The sequence below is a fragment of the Musca autumnalis genome, unplaced genomic scaffold (assembly GCF_047663935.1).
Source record: "Musca autumnalis isolate F117 unplaced genomic scaffold, ASM4766393v1 scaffold_3, whole genome shotgun sequence".
Classification (NCBI taxonomy): Eukaryota; Metazoa; Arthropoda; class Insecta; order Diptera; family Muscidae; genus Musca; species Musca autumnalis.
The window spans coordinates 262,578,401-262,597,512 of record NW_027411866.1 but is presented as its reverse complement, the minus strand read 5'-3'; the positions used below and the strand labels follow the sequence as shown (position 1 = coordinate 262,597,512).

At 33.3% G+C, this 19,112-nt stretch overlaps 1 protein-coding gene across 36 annotated transcripts in view; it reads right to left on the bottom strand.

The window, feature by feature from the left end:
* Positions 1 to 18,839, bottom strand: part of Cen (cerebellar degeneration-related protein 2-like) — a 70,942-nt gene extending 52,103 nt beyond the window's left edge. The window contains exons 1-3 of one of the 36 annotated variants that reach the window (XM_073978432.1): positions 18,702 to 18,794; positions 6,486 to 6,676; positions 5,799 to 6,032 (exon numbers count right to left, since the gene is read on the bottom strand). In XM_073978432.1, the coding sequence (XP_073834533.1) occupies positions 5,799 to 5,865 (67 nt within the window). In that variant the 5' untranslated portion in view covers positions 5,866 to 6,032; positions 6,486 to 6,676; positions 18,702 to 18,794. Of the gene's footprint in view, positions 1 to 5,798; positions 6,822 to 6,981; positions 7,037 to 11,766; positions 12,206 to 18,517 lie in introns of those variants that run through there. The other 35 variants (XM_073978438.1, XM_073978439.1, XM_073978442.1 and 32 more) reach the window with 35 other exon arrangements.
* Between the last annotated feature and the right edge of the window lie 273 nt (positions 18,840 to 19,112).

Here is a 19,112-nt window from a genome sequence, read left to right as displayed (position 1 = left end):
CAAAATACCGATAATCGGGAGGTACCGTTGTATGGGAGCTATATCAAAACGTGGATCTAAGCCCACAATTCTCGGTTGGATAGTTTGAAACCTCTGCCGAAGACTAACCACAAAATTGTAATACTTTCGGTTGGTCATTGTGTCTAAAACATTCAAAATACCGAAAATCGGGAGGTACGGTTCTATGGGGGCTATATCAAAACGTGGACCGACCAACCCAATTTTTTGTCCTGAAGATTGTAAGTCAATAATAGGTACGTGTACCAAAATTGATCCACCTTCGACAACTCCTTCTATTTTTGGCCACAGTTAATATGAACTCGCGACATTGTGCGACAGTATACACACGGTATTGATGGCATTATGAAAGAAACAACAACAAATATACAGACATTTATCTGGTGCTAGCATAAATCAACAAAATTAACACTCCAGCCGTCTTCGTTCAGTCTGGCAGTCCGACATTCCAATGAGAAACAAGTATTATATGAATATGACTTGGCTTATCCAACGGCCATGGACAACAACCCCGTCCCCCGCCCAAAAAATGGAATTCGACAATTGTCTCTAGGCGCTCTAACACCTTCTATAAATTTGCATTTTTTGCAAAGCAACTTTTGGCCCTTTCTTTTTTCGACATTTAATTGACCGGAAGTTTTAAGCACTTTTTGATGTTGGTTTTCATTGTGAAATTAACAGCAGTTGGCCATCGTCGTTCATCGGAAGACTCCCAACATGATAGTACAATGAGACAACTTTCATGAAGTTGTTCTCACATAGAAACGCTCTTTGCCATCGCAAACGACGACCCTGTGCCGCAAATCGCCAACCAAAATAAAACATGTGGAGCCAATTACACAAGGTAACAATGCATCAAATACCGATGCTAGTACGTCTGCAAAGCATCCAGTGCAATGTTGCTAAAGTACGACAAGAATTACCTAACAATTTGTTTTATTCATCGTATTTCTTGTAAGCAGTTATTAGAAACAAAGACATAAAGTAATAAAGACCTGACAAAATGCATGCAACAAAAAAATGTTTACGATACTTTGTATAGAAACATTACCCTTAACAGGTTGCAGTTAATTCAAAATCGCAACCAAGGAGGAACATTTCATGTAATGGTATCAGAAACGAAATTTATATATTCAAGGATCTATTCAAGAATAATTCCATGTCAATTGGATCGGTAAATTCGTTTAAATACGTAAAAATGTATAAAAGAAAAAAATGTTATATCACCATATCGTAACATAACATTATGTTAAATTCAAAAGCCATTCACTGAAGGATGATAGCAAAAGAAATGTCTTATCTTGTTGTATTTATGTCTTTGTTAGAAAAATAGGTATGTATATTATTTAATCTAGTTTACATTTGAACTAATCTTCATATGTTTATGTATGTATGTAAGTATGAATGTATATATGTATGTATTATATAGATTTTGTTACTGGCATAGAGAAAAAATCAATGAACTTCAACCGTTTTGTTTAGATCGCTCTAAAACAAAAATATAGTCAACCCATGTAGGTTCCATCTTGTTGAGACGATGTAAATAGTTACATAAATGTCGTGATTTGAACGTTCTGGGGCAAATCAAACACTCAAAAACACTATGGACCAATAGTGTGGACCAAGTATTTGCTAATACAACATTAAAAAATATTTTTATCGACGACTACGTATATCCTAATTTGTCGTTAGCTGCTTACAGAATCGAGCGAAAACATTTTTAATTTGTCGGTCTTTTATGATCTCTCCTCCATACAATTAACATCATTTTAGGTCCGGTATAATCAAATGTAGTTTTTTGGTATATCAGAGCGTAATGCTTGGTTTACATTTACGAAATCCACTCGATTTCAACTCTCATTTCCTTTGGGTATACGTCAAATGAAAATTCATCTGAAATCCATTGGATTTCATTTGACAACGTTTATGATGCTCTTGTTGTCCTTTTTCGTATTTCTCTCATTTTATATTGAAACTAGAAATAACTAGTTGTGTGTACACTTGTTTTACATTTGCAACTGTGAACGATAATGGGACGACGTACAGACAGACGAACGGGCATTTTACAAACGTACGAAAAGTTCACTTGTTGGGTCGTAACTTGAACAAATTGTTGGAAGTACGAACACCTTTCACTGTTTATTAGTTCATAACTAGAAAAGCCCCTGCCGCACACAGTCCACCTTTTCAAATGAATTGATTTTCATTTCGTGTCCAAATATGAACTTGTGACATTTGAATATTGTATTAACACTACCAAGCAAAAGTATTTTCAATTTGGATATTTCATTGCGAACACAAATGAATATTGAATATGCATATGTATGCGAATTGTCCGGCTCAATGTTCGGTTTTGTTTTAATATAATATGGATAAACTAAATTATTTTATAAACACTGTCTCATACTACACATAAAATGCACAACAAGGTAATAACTTGATACACAATTTAAAAATTGCTTAGTATTCGATTTTCATTTACAAACGAACAAAAAGAGCCAACAAGTCTCTCTGGTGGACTGAGCAACTAACTGATGGTAAGTGATACAAACATGAAACAAATATCGAATGCGAATGCGTGGGTTTAAAAACGATTATTTGCAATTATTCTCACGCCACCCCTTCCTGAAAAGAATGTCAACGGTTAACGTTTGATTCGTGCCCAAGACATATGCATATAACTCTAAAACGTTGGGGAATGTTATTTTGCAAACTTATAGATTTATCGCAGAGTGAAAAAAAACGAACGAGCCAAAAGACATGACCGTTACGAACCTATTTTAAACAGTTATTTGGACATTGAAGGTACAATTTTGAAAATTGATGCTAATTACATATCTAGATATTTGTATGCACTATACCACTATGAGGGGAGGGTATTATAAGTTGATTTTGACCCAAAAGTTTGTAACAAATAGAAATGACGGTCGTAGACGCATACCAAAATGAATATCTCAACGAGCTGAGTTGATCTGGCTAGGTGTGTCCGTCTGTCCATACTTGTAATTTCGGGGTGAAAATGCACAAAAAAACTTATGTGGAGAAAAAAGTCAAAGTTTTATTCTTATGCCATCCGAATTTAAATATTTAGAAACTTGGATGTTAATGACAAATATCTGTGCTGGTTGATAACTTTAGTATCAACCTAAAAAAGAATGTTTACGCGTGAAAAGCTTATACACAAGGGTAGTGGTGCAGTGTATCTTATAATCGGCTCCGTCCCGACTATTGTCTTTGCTCACTTGTTAATATTTAATTCAGTATAACCATATAAAGTAAATGTTAAAACGGCTACCCAACATTTGATACCATTCTGGGTAATATTGGTGTGTAAGCATGAGGGTACTAAAGTGTACTAAACACGGTACCATATAAATTAAGAGAACGAGAGATCTACAACTCTGATATTTTTTTTGAAGGTCACTGGTGGGACAAATATTGCTGGTAATTTATCGCGTTCTGGGACATGAATGTTGTAGCATTTAAATTGTAAGGCCAATTTCAGCTTGTACACCATTTAGTGTTTCTCCTTCACTTGTAGTCCCCAAAATATCAACACCGATCCTCATACGTAGCACCTTACCATCTACCAATTACACTTTGTATTTTTTGTTTGTTTTGTATCACATAGTACCTTGTGTACTTATCATATTTCACACATATACATTTCTTTACCAAATCAAACTATACTAAATTTAGTTCTAATTAATGACATTCCGTACACTCGTATCACCAATACCAATTGTACTAAATGTAGTGCCACTTAGTATTCTTCGTGTACTATTATGTACTGCCAAAACTACCACCTTATCTCAATCCTATTCACCAACAGTTACTTCAGAAAAATAATTCAAATTTCTATACGTTCCCCTAGAGCCAACTGAACCAAATTTAGTAATATTGATTACTTTTCGTGCTATTATAGTATGTATTACTAAACCGCTTCCATATCTCAACGCTACGTACTTCGTACATAATTCCAAACCACCTTGTAAAATCCTATCATCATTTGAAAAGGCAATTTTTACCAAGCCGATTTCATTGACGCGGGTAAATGTAATGGTCCGATACGATTAATAAGTGCCAATCTGGTTTCTGGTCAAGCAAAACCATAGAAAACCTTGATAATGTCTAAATACTGGCCTATTTTAACAACTAGATCCCATCTCCTTTCTGACCATCATTTTCACTGACACTTTCTAGTATGCAGTACCGGAACAGACCAATACATAAACAAAAATCAGCTGACTTCCTTTTAAATCCTCAAAAAGGTATATCCAAATGCCGCGAGATTTATACTGGATTTATTAAATCCAGTGAAGGATTTTTGTGTAGTTTAAATGAAGCACCAGACAAAATGCATGCGACAAAAAATGTTTATGAAACAATGTATAGAAACATTACCCTTAACAGAAACAATGTAGGTTGTTGTTAACAAAGACATAAATACAACAAGATAAGACATTTTCTTTGCTATCATTCTTCAGTCAATGGCTTTTGAATATAACATAATGTTATATCACGATATGGTGATATAACATTTTTTTCTTTTATACATTTTTAGGTATTTAACCGAATTTACCGATCCAATTGACATAGAATTATTCTTGAATTGATCCTTGAATTCATAAATTTCGTTTCTGATACCATTACATGAAATGTTCCTCCTTGGTTGCGATTTTGAATTAACTGCAACCTGTTAAGGGTAATGTTTCTATACAAAGTTTCGTAAACATTTTTTTGTTGCATGCATTTTGTCTAGTCTTAGTTGTATTTATGTCTTTTTTGTTAACAAAGACATAGAACCAATGATTTATATACATGAAGATTGGAAAACTCAATTGTTAACATTTGTCAATAGATGGAGTTAAGCTCTTTTGTTACGATGTCATAACAACATTCAGTTAAGTAGTTAACCATTTCAGGCGTTTTTAACCGCCAAGTTCGTATTCAATGAACTGGAAACTGCTATGGAATACAATACTGAGTCCAACTTTTTGCTTTCATACAATTTGTATAAGCCGAATTGCGCTTTAATGGGGTTTTTATCATTAACATACCCCTATTGTTGGTAAAATGTTTATATACTTTGTTTCATAAATATTTGTGCATTATGCATCGTTTCCAGTCTTTACAGTTCTATCAAAGACATAGAACATAGTTTCCAGTACATTGAATATGAACTTGGCGGTTAAAAACGCCTGAAATGGTTAACTACTTAACAGAATGTTGTTATGATATCGTAACAAAAGAGCTTAACTCCATCTATTGACAAATGATAACAATTGAGTTTTCCAATCTTTACGAGTATGTACATATATAAATCTTTGTTGTTAATTTAAAGTCGCAATCAAGGAGGAAAATTTCAAGTATATGAGGTAAATGGTGCAATTCCTCGTACATAGGATTGTAAACAACGTCTAAATTATGTATAAAAGATTTAACTTACTATATTTATTTATTACTTTATTACTTACTATATTTATGTAAGATTTCTCAAATGTATAAAGGAAGAAAATCAAAAATAACACATTCTTACAAGTCCTGGAACATACCATTGTAATATGAGGATATCCTTATACATAAAATGTTTGGCTATTAAAAGTAAATATGTCACTTAAATGCTATAGGTTGGAGAACTAATGTTGAGAGTATTACTCGAGAATGATCTAGATGAATCTGGAATGAGGTACAACATGTAGCTATGCATTCAAAATAAAACATCTGACATTTCAGAAAAGCCAAATTTAATTTTGACAAAGTTCAACAATTCAACTTACCGTCCAACATATACTGCGAAAGGTCTTCTTCGGGTTTTTGTTGTGCCTCCTCAGCAAAAACTTCCATGTTTACAATGTTTATTGTAGCCGTTGTTATGCGGGGACTTGTTTACGTTTATGGGGCCGTCGTCACCACACTTGTTAATTATTTGTTTTCGTTGTTGTTGTTAGCGTGTGTGTGTGTGTATGTTTATTATTTTTAAGCGGTGCTTTTGCCGCAAACACCTATTTTAACTTTCCACTCAAATATAATTTTTGAGGTGCATCACCAGTGAACAAAATACGTTGTTAGGGTAATTGTTAGGTATGTAGGTAGAAAGAAGTAATTTTGCTCGTACTTAACCGGTACAGTGGTCAAAAACGCCAACACCTTATCATTGGTGAGGTCGCACACAATACAAATCCAATACCAAATGCCACCAGCCACCAACTGCAAATTTGTCAGAGCAGCGCACTTTTTTCGATTACGTCCCCACTCAGCTATAACAAAAGATGGGGGGGATTGGGGGGCAAAATATGCTGGCGTATTTCAATTATGTTCAATGCTCGTATTTCATCGCGTGGATTCACGGTGAGCAAATGGTTTGGTTTGATTATTTCTTTGGTTTACTAAACGATTTGACTTGTTTCAATATTGCCAATTGGTTTTAGTGTTGTTGTTGTTTTTTCTCTAGTCTCTTTTCTTACTTTAAAGTTTTCTGGTTCTTCGTCAAATGGGCGGTCAATGCGGTCAATAATCGACAAGTCAGTTAGTCAATTGTTGCTATTGTTGGTGTTTCTTTTTTCAATTCTGTTTTGCATTTACAGAAGGTTTTTTTCTTATTTTTTTGTTGAGTTGTTTTCTTTCTTCAACACTTGTCGTTGGTCACCTTGAGCACCTTAGGAGATAGACATAAGAATAGCGACAATAACTCGTAAAGAGACACGCACAGACACACACACCCGGATTTACGTATCGAACGTATTGACAACATTTGAGTGTGAATTTACAAAACGAAACTGATTTTATGCAAATATTATTTACTCGATCGCCACGAGAAGAACCGAACGAAAGAAAAAAAATTAAACAAACATCGAAAATTCCACAGAATAAAAAGCAATATGAAAGAAAAAACAAAACATAGAGGAAAAGAGAATTAGCAGAAAAGCTTCAACAACGATTCTGGATGACTTCATGTCTTACCAACATTTCGAATGTGTCATTTTCAGCAATTAATAAATAATAAAATACCTGTCGCTTTACAATACCAAAAACTAATTAATATGGGCGTGGATTAGAAGTTAAGATGACCAGTTACCGCGTGGATCCACTTTCAATGTTTTTGTATAACATAGGGTCGGTTCTAAACCCAGCCTGATTTAAGTATTAAATTCAAATTAGTAAAACCTTTCAGCTGACCCAAGAATCATGTACTTCTCGTTGATTCAAACATCAAGTGGCATGTTTCTTTTAACATTCCTTTGAATTTTGAATGCAGTAAAATTTGGGAAACCTTTCACCTGACAAATGAACCTGGACTTTCGAATTGATCCAAAGTAAAAGCTGTAAGAGTCGCATACACAGTACTCCTCGTACGTACCAAACAGGCATCATTTTCATTGCTATTAGACGTTGGCCGAGTTCACACATGTAATTGTGGAAACGCAAATATTTGTGAATAAACATATACAAATATTTGGTTCACAATGCTCCTACTTACACATAAGATAATGAAAAACAAATCGTCATATTTATTTAATAATGTTTTTTTTAGATATATTTTCCTATAATTTATGAATAAACACCTCAATGCAAGAAGTTATTAATACCTATACGTTCAATAAAGTACATTTTTCTGTAGATCTAGTCGATCAATGTCGAAAGACTCATTGCAAATATCATCTTAATTTTTCTCGACTTTATGTAACAATTTGTTAGTTGCAAACTTTTGAGTAACCAGACAGTCCCGGTTTAATGGTGTTTTAACATTAACATGTTAATGAAAACGATTATAAACATTTTGCACTATGCATTTTTTCTAGTCATTAGGTCTGTTCGATAACCCATAAGTTTGTACAAATTTGCACAAATTTTTACAAAATGTTCTTCGATAACAAACTTGTAAAGTAAAAGAGAGCAAATTGAGAGAGAATTTTGAAGAGTTTTTTTACTGAGAACTTACAAGTTTTTGCAAGTAAAATTGTCCTTGTAAGAATTTGCAAGTTTGACCAGCTGATTTAATTTCGATTTATTTTGTGGCGGACTTTGCAATTCTTGGCAAAAACATAAACAAACATTTGGTTATTAAAATAATTACCAGATCAAAAAGGAGTAAATAACTAAATAAATTATGGAAAACGAGATGTAAGTAAAATAACTAATTTTGTACTTTGTGAAGTCTATTTTTTATTTAAAAGGTATCCAATCCCAGCAAAAAGCGGTGCATCCATGGAGTAGGAGGAACACCATGTATACCTCCCTGGAGAACACACTAGATCTATTTTCTTTTTATTGCTCATATTTATTTAATTTACAGTGGAGAATCAAATAATTTTCGTTAACAACCTTCAATTGTTATATTAAATCTTCGCCAAACTTCTTTGTCAAATCAGTAGTAAAATTCTGTAACTCAAAATTATGAATGAAAATATTCAAGAAAAGTTAACAACACTGTTGTTTTCGGTAGGGCTTATCGACTACTTTATTTTGGTTGTTAAATTATCGAAGAATTTCGTTAATTACTGACAATATAAGCATTTTAATTTTACCGATTTTTGTCGGTAACTCGAAAAATGAGTTACAGAATTCCACTACAGCTGACTTTTTGCAAGTGATGGCAAATTCTGCAAATTTTTAGCTTCGAGAGAGTAAAATTCTTTGATAGAAGTTACTGAGAAAGTTACGAATTCAAGGATCTATTCAAGAATAATTCTATGTCAATTGGATCGGTAAATTCGGTTAATTCGGTAAAATACGTATGTATTGAGAAATGATTGTAGACAAGACACTAGGTTGACTTCATATCCGTAAATTTGCAATAATGTTTGTATAAATAGAAGTTATCAAAGTCAGAGTTTGTCTTCTAGCAATTCACATCTGATATGCCTGATGAGCTGAATTAGACCACCAGCGAAACGATCGTAAAGCATTGGTTGGGTGTGGGACTTCGCTAGAATTCACTTTTTCAATACAAACTCCTTAGGTCATGTTAGCTCGATTATCTCAATTAATTAAAAACGTTCATAAATAATATCACCTTCGTCCTAATAAGACAACAATAAATATAAATTTAAAATTGTTTGGCCACAAAAGGGCCAAAAAAGTGGCAAATTTTTTGCTAAAAATTTGAAGTTTTTCTTTCACGCAGAGAAGAGATATTGTAGGAGCAATCATATTTTAAGAGTAAAATAGTGTACTTTAAAAATCGTAAAATATATAATGTTGTTTTAACCATATATTTTGTGTCAGGCGCAATAATGGCACAAAACATATTGTTACACCAACGATATATATTTTCAGATTTTTAAAATACACTATTTTACTCTTAGAATATGTTTGCTCCTACAATATACCTTCTTTGTTTGTTGACAGTCCACCATTAAAAAATAATATTTTTAAAATCTCCTCGTTAAAAGACAAGACAGGTATGGATTAGGTATTTAAGATGTATGATGATCGGTCTAAACATTTTCGAGGTAGAATGAACACCATAAAACTTTTTTTTTTGAAAAACAGTTTTTTGTAGGCGGCCATTTCTATCTTCACAAAACTATGCAACATTTTTAACAAAAAAATAAATGCCCTGTTCCAGAACCTGCAAGTAGGTACTATTTCTTACTACGATAAAATTTTTTCCTTTATGTTATCGGAAAAAATAGTAAAAATTAGTAGATTCTTGCAGTACTGGAACAGGCCTAAAATGAAATACTTAAAGTAGATCAAGATGTACCTTTTCAGATGAAAAAAGATCTGTTAAATAATGACTTGTAGTTTTCTTGGAAAAATATAACCCCTTAAATACTTAATACCCCGTTTGCACTTAACCGGGTTTAATAAACCCAATCGGTTTGAAATGTCAATTCCACAGCGCAAATGTCAAATAAATCCTCATAAAGAAGGTTAACCCGGGAAAAAGCTCTAATGCAAACACCGTTTAAAAAAATTGTTTACATTTTAGTGCTGCATATTTTTGTTCTCCAAATCCATCTAACCCTTACAATGCCTTTACTACAATGAAATGCCCCATATTAATATGCGTACATACCTATATTGTCTTTCATTAATTGTGGGCATGTCAGCAATGCAAAAATTAAACTTTTCTTATTTTTTACTGACACTGGTATTTCTTTATGTACAGCTGCGAACATGCATGCTTACTAAAATATCTACATACGCGCAGTACTTGCTCATTGACTAATTCTTAGCCACATGACTTTGGTTAAACATTTCTTAGCTTGGCACAACGTTCAATGACAATTACTTCTTACTTCAATATAAACAGCTAACAATGACAAATCTATACCCATTAAACGACTCATGTTGTTTACTGTTTTTGTACCCTACACCACCCAAATGGTTTTGAGTTATTAGCCCAAAAATGTGGGGAAAGAAATAATATAATATACACTTCAAACTTTAAATATGGAGGCAGCTAAAAGTATGCACGAGATTGTCATGTATATTTGGGTTCTTTTGGGTGGAGTTCACATTGGTTCACATTGTCATACAAACATACATACCTACATTCAAAAGCTTTTAAGATAAGACGATAGAAAACCTCCATGCAAAAATATCAACACCGATCCAAACGTTGTTTGCCATGCCTGAAGTGTCCCAGATAAACTGTGTAGAAATTATAATTAACGGGTATAATTCCGTTGCACCCACATGCAAAAGTGTCCATTTATTGTGCGCCCACAAATACCTGCATTAAGTATGTACGCATTTTAACATTCATTTCAATATGTTTATGCATGCATGCCATGAAATTCTTCACTCGGATACAAGGAGGTCATCGGAGAATTATTTGAATTCTATAATCCATGGACACACATGAGAATGTAAAATATTTGATTATTACGAGTTCATAATAAAATACAAACACTTCAATAAAGACATCGATCGCTGGGTATTATCACATTCTTTTGTGTGCTTACTCTTCCGTAACTTTTCAAGTATGGAGAACAGGCAGACTGGCTAGTCAGGCCAAACCCCAAACCGGCTTCTTTCGCTTGTCTATTTCATTTATTTATGATTTCCCCTGAAATAATTTTATTAGGTATGTATATTGGAGGTGATAAAACATACAAAATTCATTGGATTTGTTTACACTATTGTCTATTGTGCAGGTGATGACAAGTATAAAGGTAGATCAATCTTTCGTTCATTATCAACAAATCGGACAAAGCTTAACATGTGGAAGCTTAAACTAGAATTTTATTTTTGGAAGACTGTAAATTATTATTAATTAAGCGAGGTTTGCTCTTAAAATCTACGCGGAGACAGAAATGTTTTAGAACAAATAAAATTTAAAACAGTCTTTTAACGAACTATTTGAAAAATATGTTTTTTGTGTCTAGAAACGTTTTCCATCCAAGAATACAAACTTTAAGGAAACAAGTCAACCTCTTACAAGCGGTTCAAGGTTCTGCTCTTCTTGTTTCCAATCCATTGTGATTCATATGCAGAAAGAGTGGAAAGAAAAGCAAAGATTAAACCGCAGAAGTAGAATCATAATCTGGTTATTGATTTGTTACGAAAACAATCGTGACGAAGATGGGTAAGTAGAGAGAAACGCTGAAGCAATGAGGCATTAACCTTGAATTGTATTTGGAGTACTGGAGTAAAGTATCAATTAAAAATGGGCCAGAATAACAAGGGTATGTGAAATACAAGTAAATAACAGGCTACCCTATCACAAGAAGCGAGTGTGTATGTTTGTATGGTATATAGCGATTTGTTTCTACAGTTTTAAAATATGTATGTTACTATGTATGTATGTATATGGATGCAATTGTCTGCAATTGTCCCACAAAGTGGGTTGTAGCATTTTGACAACAAAGTTGAAAATAGAAATCGATAATCACGTTTTTGATTTGTTTTTCTACAAGTCGCTTTAATTTTTAATGTTGCACTATTTATTTTTTTTTTTGTTAAATTAGCTATAAATAACCTCAGAGCATTGACAATAGATTTATTATTAACTGATTAGTTGTGCACGTTTCACAAAATTAATAGCATAATTGCAATCACAACAACTTGTCTAAATTTTTTACTTGGTTTGTTTTTTAAACTATTTCGAATTTTACGACGAATCGCAACGAGTAAACAAAAAACAAACGCACAAAATACTGCCTGCATACAACTTGCCAACCGGACAATACACAGTAAAAAACTAAAGCACAGTATTTCAAAGGGGAACTTTGAAACCTCGATCTCAACATCTAGAATTCAATTTTCTGATGTTTTCAGACCTCGCTCGCTCTCCTGTATTTTGTTAATTGCTGCTCTATTTCTCGGTTCTCGCAACAACAAATTCATCCAGTGCTACGATTAGCATGACAAGTGTATAAATTTTATACGACTCGTAAATAAATACACATAAGTTATACATATGTACATACATATGTACATCTATAAGCAGTGTGCATTTTTCAGATACTCATTATCGCATTTGTCATATGATTCTCTCAATCCGCTCAGCAGACAACGCTTAAGTATACCAACAGACCGACGGGGCTCGATGGGCTAGCTGGCCGCTCGTTCAATCAGCACCACCAACCACCACCCATTCAAGATGTTTGCCATGAAACAATCTTTAAACGCCCCCACAACCCTCTATGCCCCCACCGGTCTTAATGTAAGATATCTGTGTGTTGTTCTTCCTCGCCAAGTTTACGGTTTGTCCGTATCAGTTTCATATTAATACAATGGCTTTTTACTATCGTGATAGACACTTCTTTTTTTCGTTTCTAACTGTCGTCGCGAATGTTGGTTTGAAAATGTTATTAAAGGTGCATCAAAGTAAGTTGCAGACATACCAAAAAAGTGCTAAACCAAGCATAACCGTAATCTAATAGTTCACATTCCACTTAGCTGCAGTACATCATTGCAGTTATTCAAATTCGTCCACAATGGACATAAAATCTATGTACATAGATATATGATAACATACATATATTTCGAGTAAGACACGAGCACGTTTAACATGCATACATACCTACAAAGAACATGACGAACATTTCTTCATTATGTGAACATAAGTATGTATATATGTACATACATATCTATGTGCATATATCCTACACCACGAAGTCCTATATAATTAAAATAGTGGTTCCAGATCTACACATTTCGATTGAATTACACTGTTGGAAGCTGTGTGTTAGTGTGCGTGTAGAGCATTAAACTGACCAAAGTAAATTGTCCCGAAAAATCAAAAGATTCTTTTAGTGATTCTCACAGGATACACTGCCACAAGGGCATTTAAGCAAACCCATACATCATTCTGGCGTATGAATTTATTTTACAACACGGTCTAACCCTGCCAGCATTTGGAAGTGAGTTTCCCACTCCCTCGCCTAGGAAGTCACTCCGGAGACACGCCAAGGAAGATCGTTGGTGAATTACACAAACAATTTCTATAGCCTTATTGTGTTTAACTTTTATCGCGTATGCCGACACTTCGGAGTGACTTTCAAGGCGATTGTTTACATTTATTTAATGATCCAACATATTTGAACAAATATAGAACAATTTTCTATCTGATGATTACATGAGACGGTGGTGCAGTGGTAAGCATACTCGCTTTGCTCTCTGAAGGTCCGGGTTCGCTTCCCAAGTCAGGCAACAAAAGATCAGATGTTAAAATGACAAAATTAATGAAGGAGGAAATTGCAAAGAATAATTTCTCTAAAAGAGAAAAGAAATAAAAATAAATAAATTAAAAAAAAAATTAAAAAAATAAGAAAAATACAAAAATTTAAATAAAAATAAATAAAAAAATATTTTTTTTAATCCAAGAAATAACGCGGAAATGATCTTCTAGAAGTGTCGCTGGAGTGACTTCCAAGACGACACGCCGCACACTGGTCGAAACCACTGATCTAGCGGCGCGAAAGTCAAAAAATCGAACTATAAAATTGCGAAATATTTTCCATTGTATCGATTACAGACACTTTGCAGACAAAGATTTTGTTTTTTCATTTTTGTTGTTGTAAATATTCACTCAGTTATTCGCTATCAAATAAAAGAGTTTTTGTTGCATCAGATTTTAAAAAATTGTTGCAAAAAAATTAACTTCATATTTGTTTAAATGTTAAATAAATTCGTAATGAAAATGGACAAGATATATGTTTAATTAATAGCAGAGGGTGTGATTTAAATTATAAAAATTAGTTTGGGGTCTGGAGGTACTTAGTTATATACCAATAAATTTTCAAAAAATTCAATTTTTTAGTATTTTTATGGATTGTACGCGCTTGTTCCATAGAGTGCATCTTGTAAACTTGGCCGAACTTAGGTCCGATTTGTTTTTGGGGAATGAAATTGGACTCTCTGGATACTGAATAACCACATTCGGGCTGCAAATATTTGCAAATCTTTTGATGACTGCACATTTAAAATAAGGGATTTTGCGTGAAATTTATACAAATTTAGCTGTGCTTTTGTATGGGAGCTAAATCAAAATATGGACCTATCTTGAGAAATGTTTGCAAGGAGGAGTTCTACCCCCGGAGACACTATAATACCATATTATAGCTAAATACGTTATTAAATATGGGATAACAAGTAAAAATTCAACGAATCGGGGGTACCATAAAAGGGACTACATCGAAACATAAATTCGTATTGAAAATGTTTTGCAAGAAGATTTTATACGCAGTGAGAACACGGAGTGCAAAATTACAGCCAAGTTGAATTAAAAATGTGGCCATGATATTCAAAATACCTTAAATTGGGAGGTACGGTTACATGGGGGCTATATCAAAACGTGGACCTATGTTCATAATTTTTGGTGGAAATATTTTGTGACCACTAGGAACCCTAAATACCAAATTACAGCTAATTTGCTGCGAAATTGTGGCTTAAATCCTCAAAATACCGAAAATCGGAAGGTACCGTTATATGGGGGCTATACCAAAACATTAGCCGATATTGTTCATATTTGGCCCATTATTACCCACAACGGAGGTCACTTCAGGGTGACTTCGAAGTCAGATGGGGTGGGCAGCCACATAGGTATTCCATCCAAAACCTGATCAAAGTTGGAAATTTGATTTGCATTCATGGTTAAGTTTGCTAAATTATTCTTATTATAATCTATATATATAATAAAAATGGCGTAAAAAATTTATAGTAATTCATAAAATGAGAACGGCTAGGCCGATTTCTGTAAAATTTGTTGTCAGTTATTCGTATTTTCGAGGAGAAGGTCTTTACGGAAGAAAATTTTGGAAAATCTCTCTGGAAAAGTCGGAAAATTGGAAAAATCGAAAATTGAGTTTTTGTATGAAATTTTATTCCTCAATAGCGAGACGAAGTTCGCCGGGTCCGCTAGTAAGAATAATTTATATTGGACTACTACCATTACACTTTCTCCTATTAGATCCCTATATTTTTCCACAATTCCGTTACAAAATATTTGAATTTAAATGGTACAAACAATATTAAATGTGCAGTTTTGCGGATGAAAATAACCCCTCCCGTCCGGCGAGCTAAGCCGCAGCAAAATCCACCTTGTACCAACTCCGGATAAAAAGAATTGTCACATTTATTTGCCCACCCCATATGACTTAGAAGCCCTGGCCGACACGACTAAGTCACTTCCGCGATAGTTTTTGCTTGCAGGGAACTTATCTATAACGTAGATGTTGAGGACGAAAAATAACACTTTATAGAGAAACTTCGTTTTAAAGAGACTATTTTTGGTGAACTTAATATTTTTTTCTTTCATAAGACAATTCGGTGTAATTGTCAACTCTTTCTGGTACCAGATCCCTAAAAAAGTTAAATTTGTCATGTTTCGAGGAAGTCCATTCAAAGACAGAATTTAAAAAAAACCTGCGCTACCAAAAGAAATTTGCTGGTCACCATGTCAATTCTCGGATGGAAAATCCAAACCAAACGTTGTGCATCGTATAATTTTGTCCATACTTAACTCAAGTTCGAACATGGAATATATCTAATATTTTCACTTAGTGCTGGATGTGTCCAAATTGGGACAGAAGATCAGACAGGTATGAAATCTGTTATTTCGGAAAAAAATCCATGTTCAGGCCTTAATTCGAACTTCAATCATATACAACGTCATATACATTTTAAACTAATCAAAAAATATTTTAATTCTGGTAAATTCGACTGCTCTAGAGGAAAAGTTGTATTGTGAAAAAGGGAGGACATGTAAAAAATACATTCACTCTTTTCCCAATTTTACAATTTATAGGCGATTTAAGTTGTGTTCAGGAACTAAAAAGTTTTTACAATTGCGCTCCCACAAACCATAACACAGTCCTTTTCAAGGCAGATGCATGAATTACAACAACTAACAAATTTACAAAAACAACATTGTTGTTATTGAAAATTAAATGTCAAAGAATATATTGAATAATAGGGTCGTTCTAAATTTTTGTTCAGGAAAAACATAAATACATTTTGAAAATCCTCTAAAATAGAACAAATTTGAATAAAAATGTAAATATAAAGCATTCAGAACAGTCGTAGGTCATTTTTATTACACGTTTATACCCTAGACAGAAGGCAACGTTAATTTGCATTAATATGTGTATTTAATTTTAACCTGACAGACGACAGTTTCTGCATTTACGAAACAGCTGTTTGCGATAAACAACTGCTTTGTTGTTGTTTGCAATGCAAATTGTGTCTCAGAGCATGAATATACTCTCTCTCCTGTATGAATATGGTCTCTCTTTTACAGTATTGCCACATTGAAATACCTAAATTCAGTTTAAATTCCCTTTTGTGCATTAAGAATGTGGATAATGCACGAATTAATTTGAATTACGGCAGTTAATGCAAATTAACGCTGCCGTCTGTCTAGGGTATTAGGATGAAAAGAAGTATTTTATGATAGCAAATTTCTAAGTTTCAAATTTCATGAGTAGACGACCCTATTACATTTTAAAAAACCAAATTTACAAAAAAGTACAAATACAGTTGATTGTTACTTTTACCTTCTATAAATGTGCGTTGGTACTGTTTATATGGGGTTTTTCACTACTTTTAACACTTTATAAAGTATGGGAACGTGTCATTTTATATCTTAAGGTACGGCCACATTGGGCAAATATTTGCCAAAAAGTGTTATTCAAAGGTAATCAAGAAAACAGGTGATTTTAGGAAAACAAAACTATATGGCAACAAATGTGCATTCGCACTGAGCGTAATGTGAACACTAGGGTTATGAGTTCTTGACATTTGTTCTCACAAAAAAGATTTCCTGTAGAGAGAATGAAAGAACTTCTACCAATTAATTGTTAAAATAACATTCATTCCGTTCTATTACAAAAAAGTTCTGCACAAACCAATTTGAAAAAAAATTCGCAAAAATTCTATGAAATGAAAAATGTTTTTTTTTTCAAAACAATATTTTCTGTTGCACGAATGAATAGCCTTTTGCCTTTTAATGACTATAATAGCTTGTGTTCCATTTAAAGTTTAAAAAAGTTCCCACACAAATCACTTTTAATTGAAAATGGTATATACATATTTGTTATTAGTGTCATTTTGGTTATGTCGTGTGCCCCTACACGCAGAGTCTTGGCATTTTCCCTTTCATCCGTATGAAACAATAAACCCGGAATCCCATATATTCACATTTACAGCAACGAATAAATCGTTGGGTCAGCTGAATGGTGCACTTTAACAAACAAATCCTCTCACTGAGTATGTTAGAATTGAGTTCTTCAATTGTGCTCTCATTTTTTTAAATGAAATTAACTGTGAATGTTTAAAATATGTATTCTGATAAAAGACAACATGTGAGGGTAGTCCTTGTCCGGATATAGGTATATCCTCAAAAAATGTAGAAAAAAAAGTTTGCAATTTTTGTTTTGAGTCGCACAACCGCGCATAACGTGAGCGTTTCTTCGTCTATACATCCACATCTACGTCTTGGCTTTAAGTATGGGTGTTATTAGTATTGAATTACTAATTCTAGTAAATAGAAGTGAGGATTTCTATATGTACATATGTATATTTCAGCACTGTTAACAAAGTCTTCATATGACTTCATATTTCATACTAAACAGACTATTGCATGGTAATAAATTATTTGATTTTTTGATATGTCTCTTCTAATAAAAAGTCTTATTAGATATGAAAATATGGACACAATATTCCAATCCTCAATTTCAAAAAAGTCTTATTGGTTTTGTTCATATGCTAAATGTACACAATTTATTCTTCACATTATTTTGCAGCTGTCGTCATGACCGGTACTTGGCGACCAACCGATTACAACATTCACCATTCCAGAAGGGGGTGTTTTTTGTTTTGTTTTGGGGAAGATTTTGTTCGTGCTCAATATGGCGACAAATACACAAAATATGACAAACAGCAATCTGTGCGATTTTTTGTGATTTAATTATTAAAATGTCCAATATTTTTTACTGGATAGACAAAACTACTGTCGATCTAGGTATTGCATAAAACGAATTTGTATTTGAATTAAAAAAACACAGTATATCTGGATTCAATTGAATATAGTATATCTGGATACAGTTCATATAAATTTATTATTGATTTTTGATGGAGACACTCTTAAAATTAGGATGGTATGTCACTTCGATTTGAATACACTTTTTTAATAGTTGCATTGCGCTTTTCCATAATTCTCTTTGTGCAAATTTGCATTTATTTAACTAAATTTGTAAATTAAAAATGGAAAAAAAAACACCACACACACTTTGTACGCGAATTGTGACAGCCTTCTTAAAGTTTTAAAATCCAACTGCAACTTAAACATATAGCAGAAGAGATAAACCTGTTTATATTCTTAACAATATGCCACCCTTATTGTTTGGAAATTCGTTCGTGTATTCTTTTTAGCAGCCCCCAATAAGGAATACGTCAAGTACGCATGTCACATCCATATGCAATCCACATATTCAAATGGGGGTTGTTTTTTTTATAGAGTAGCCAACCACTTTTTCATTGGTAAGTGATGCCAACGTCACATTTTAAATCCTGATGTCACAAATTGGCAATGCTTTTACAGTAAAATTCTTCATATGTGCTATACAAGACAGATTTATATAAGGTATGTATATGCATGAATTACAACAACTAACAAATTTACAAAAACAACATTGTTG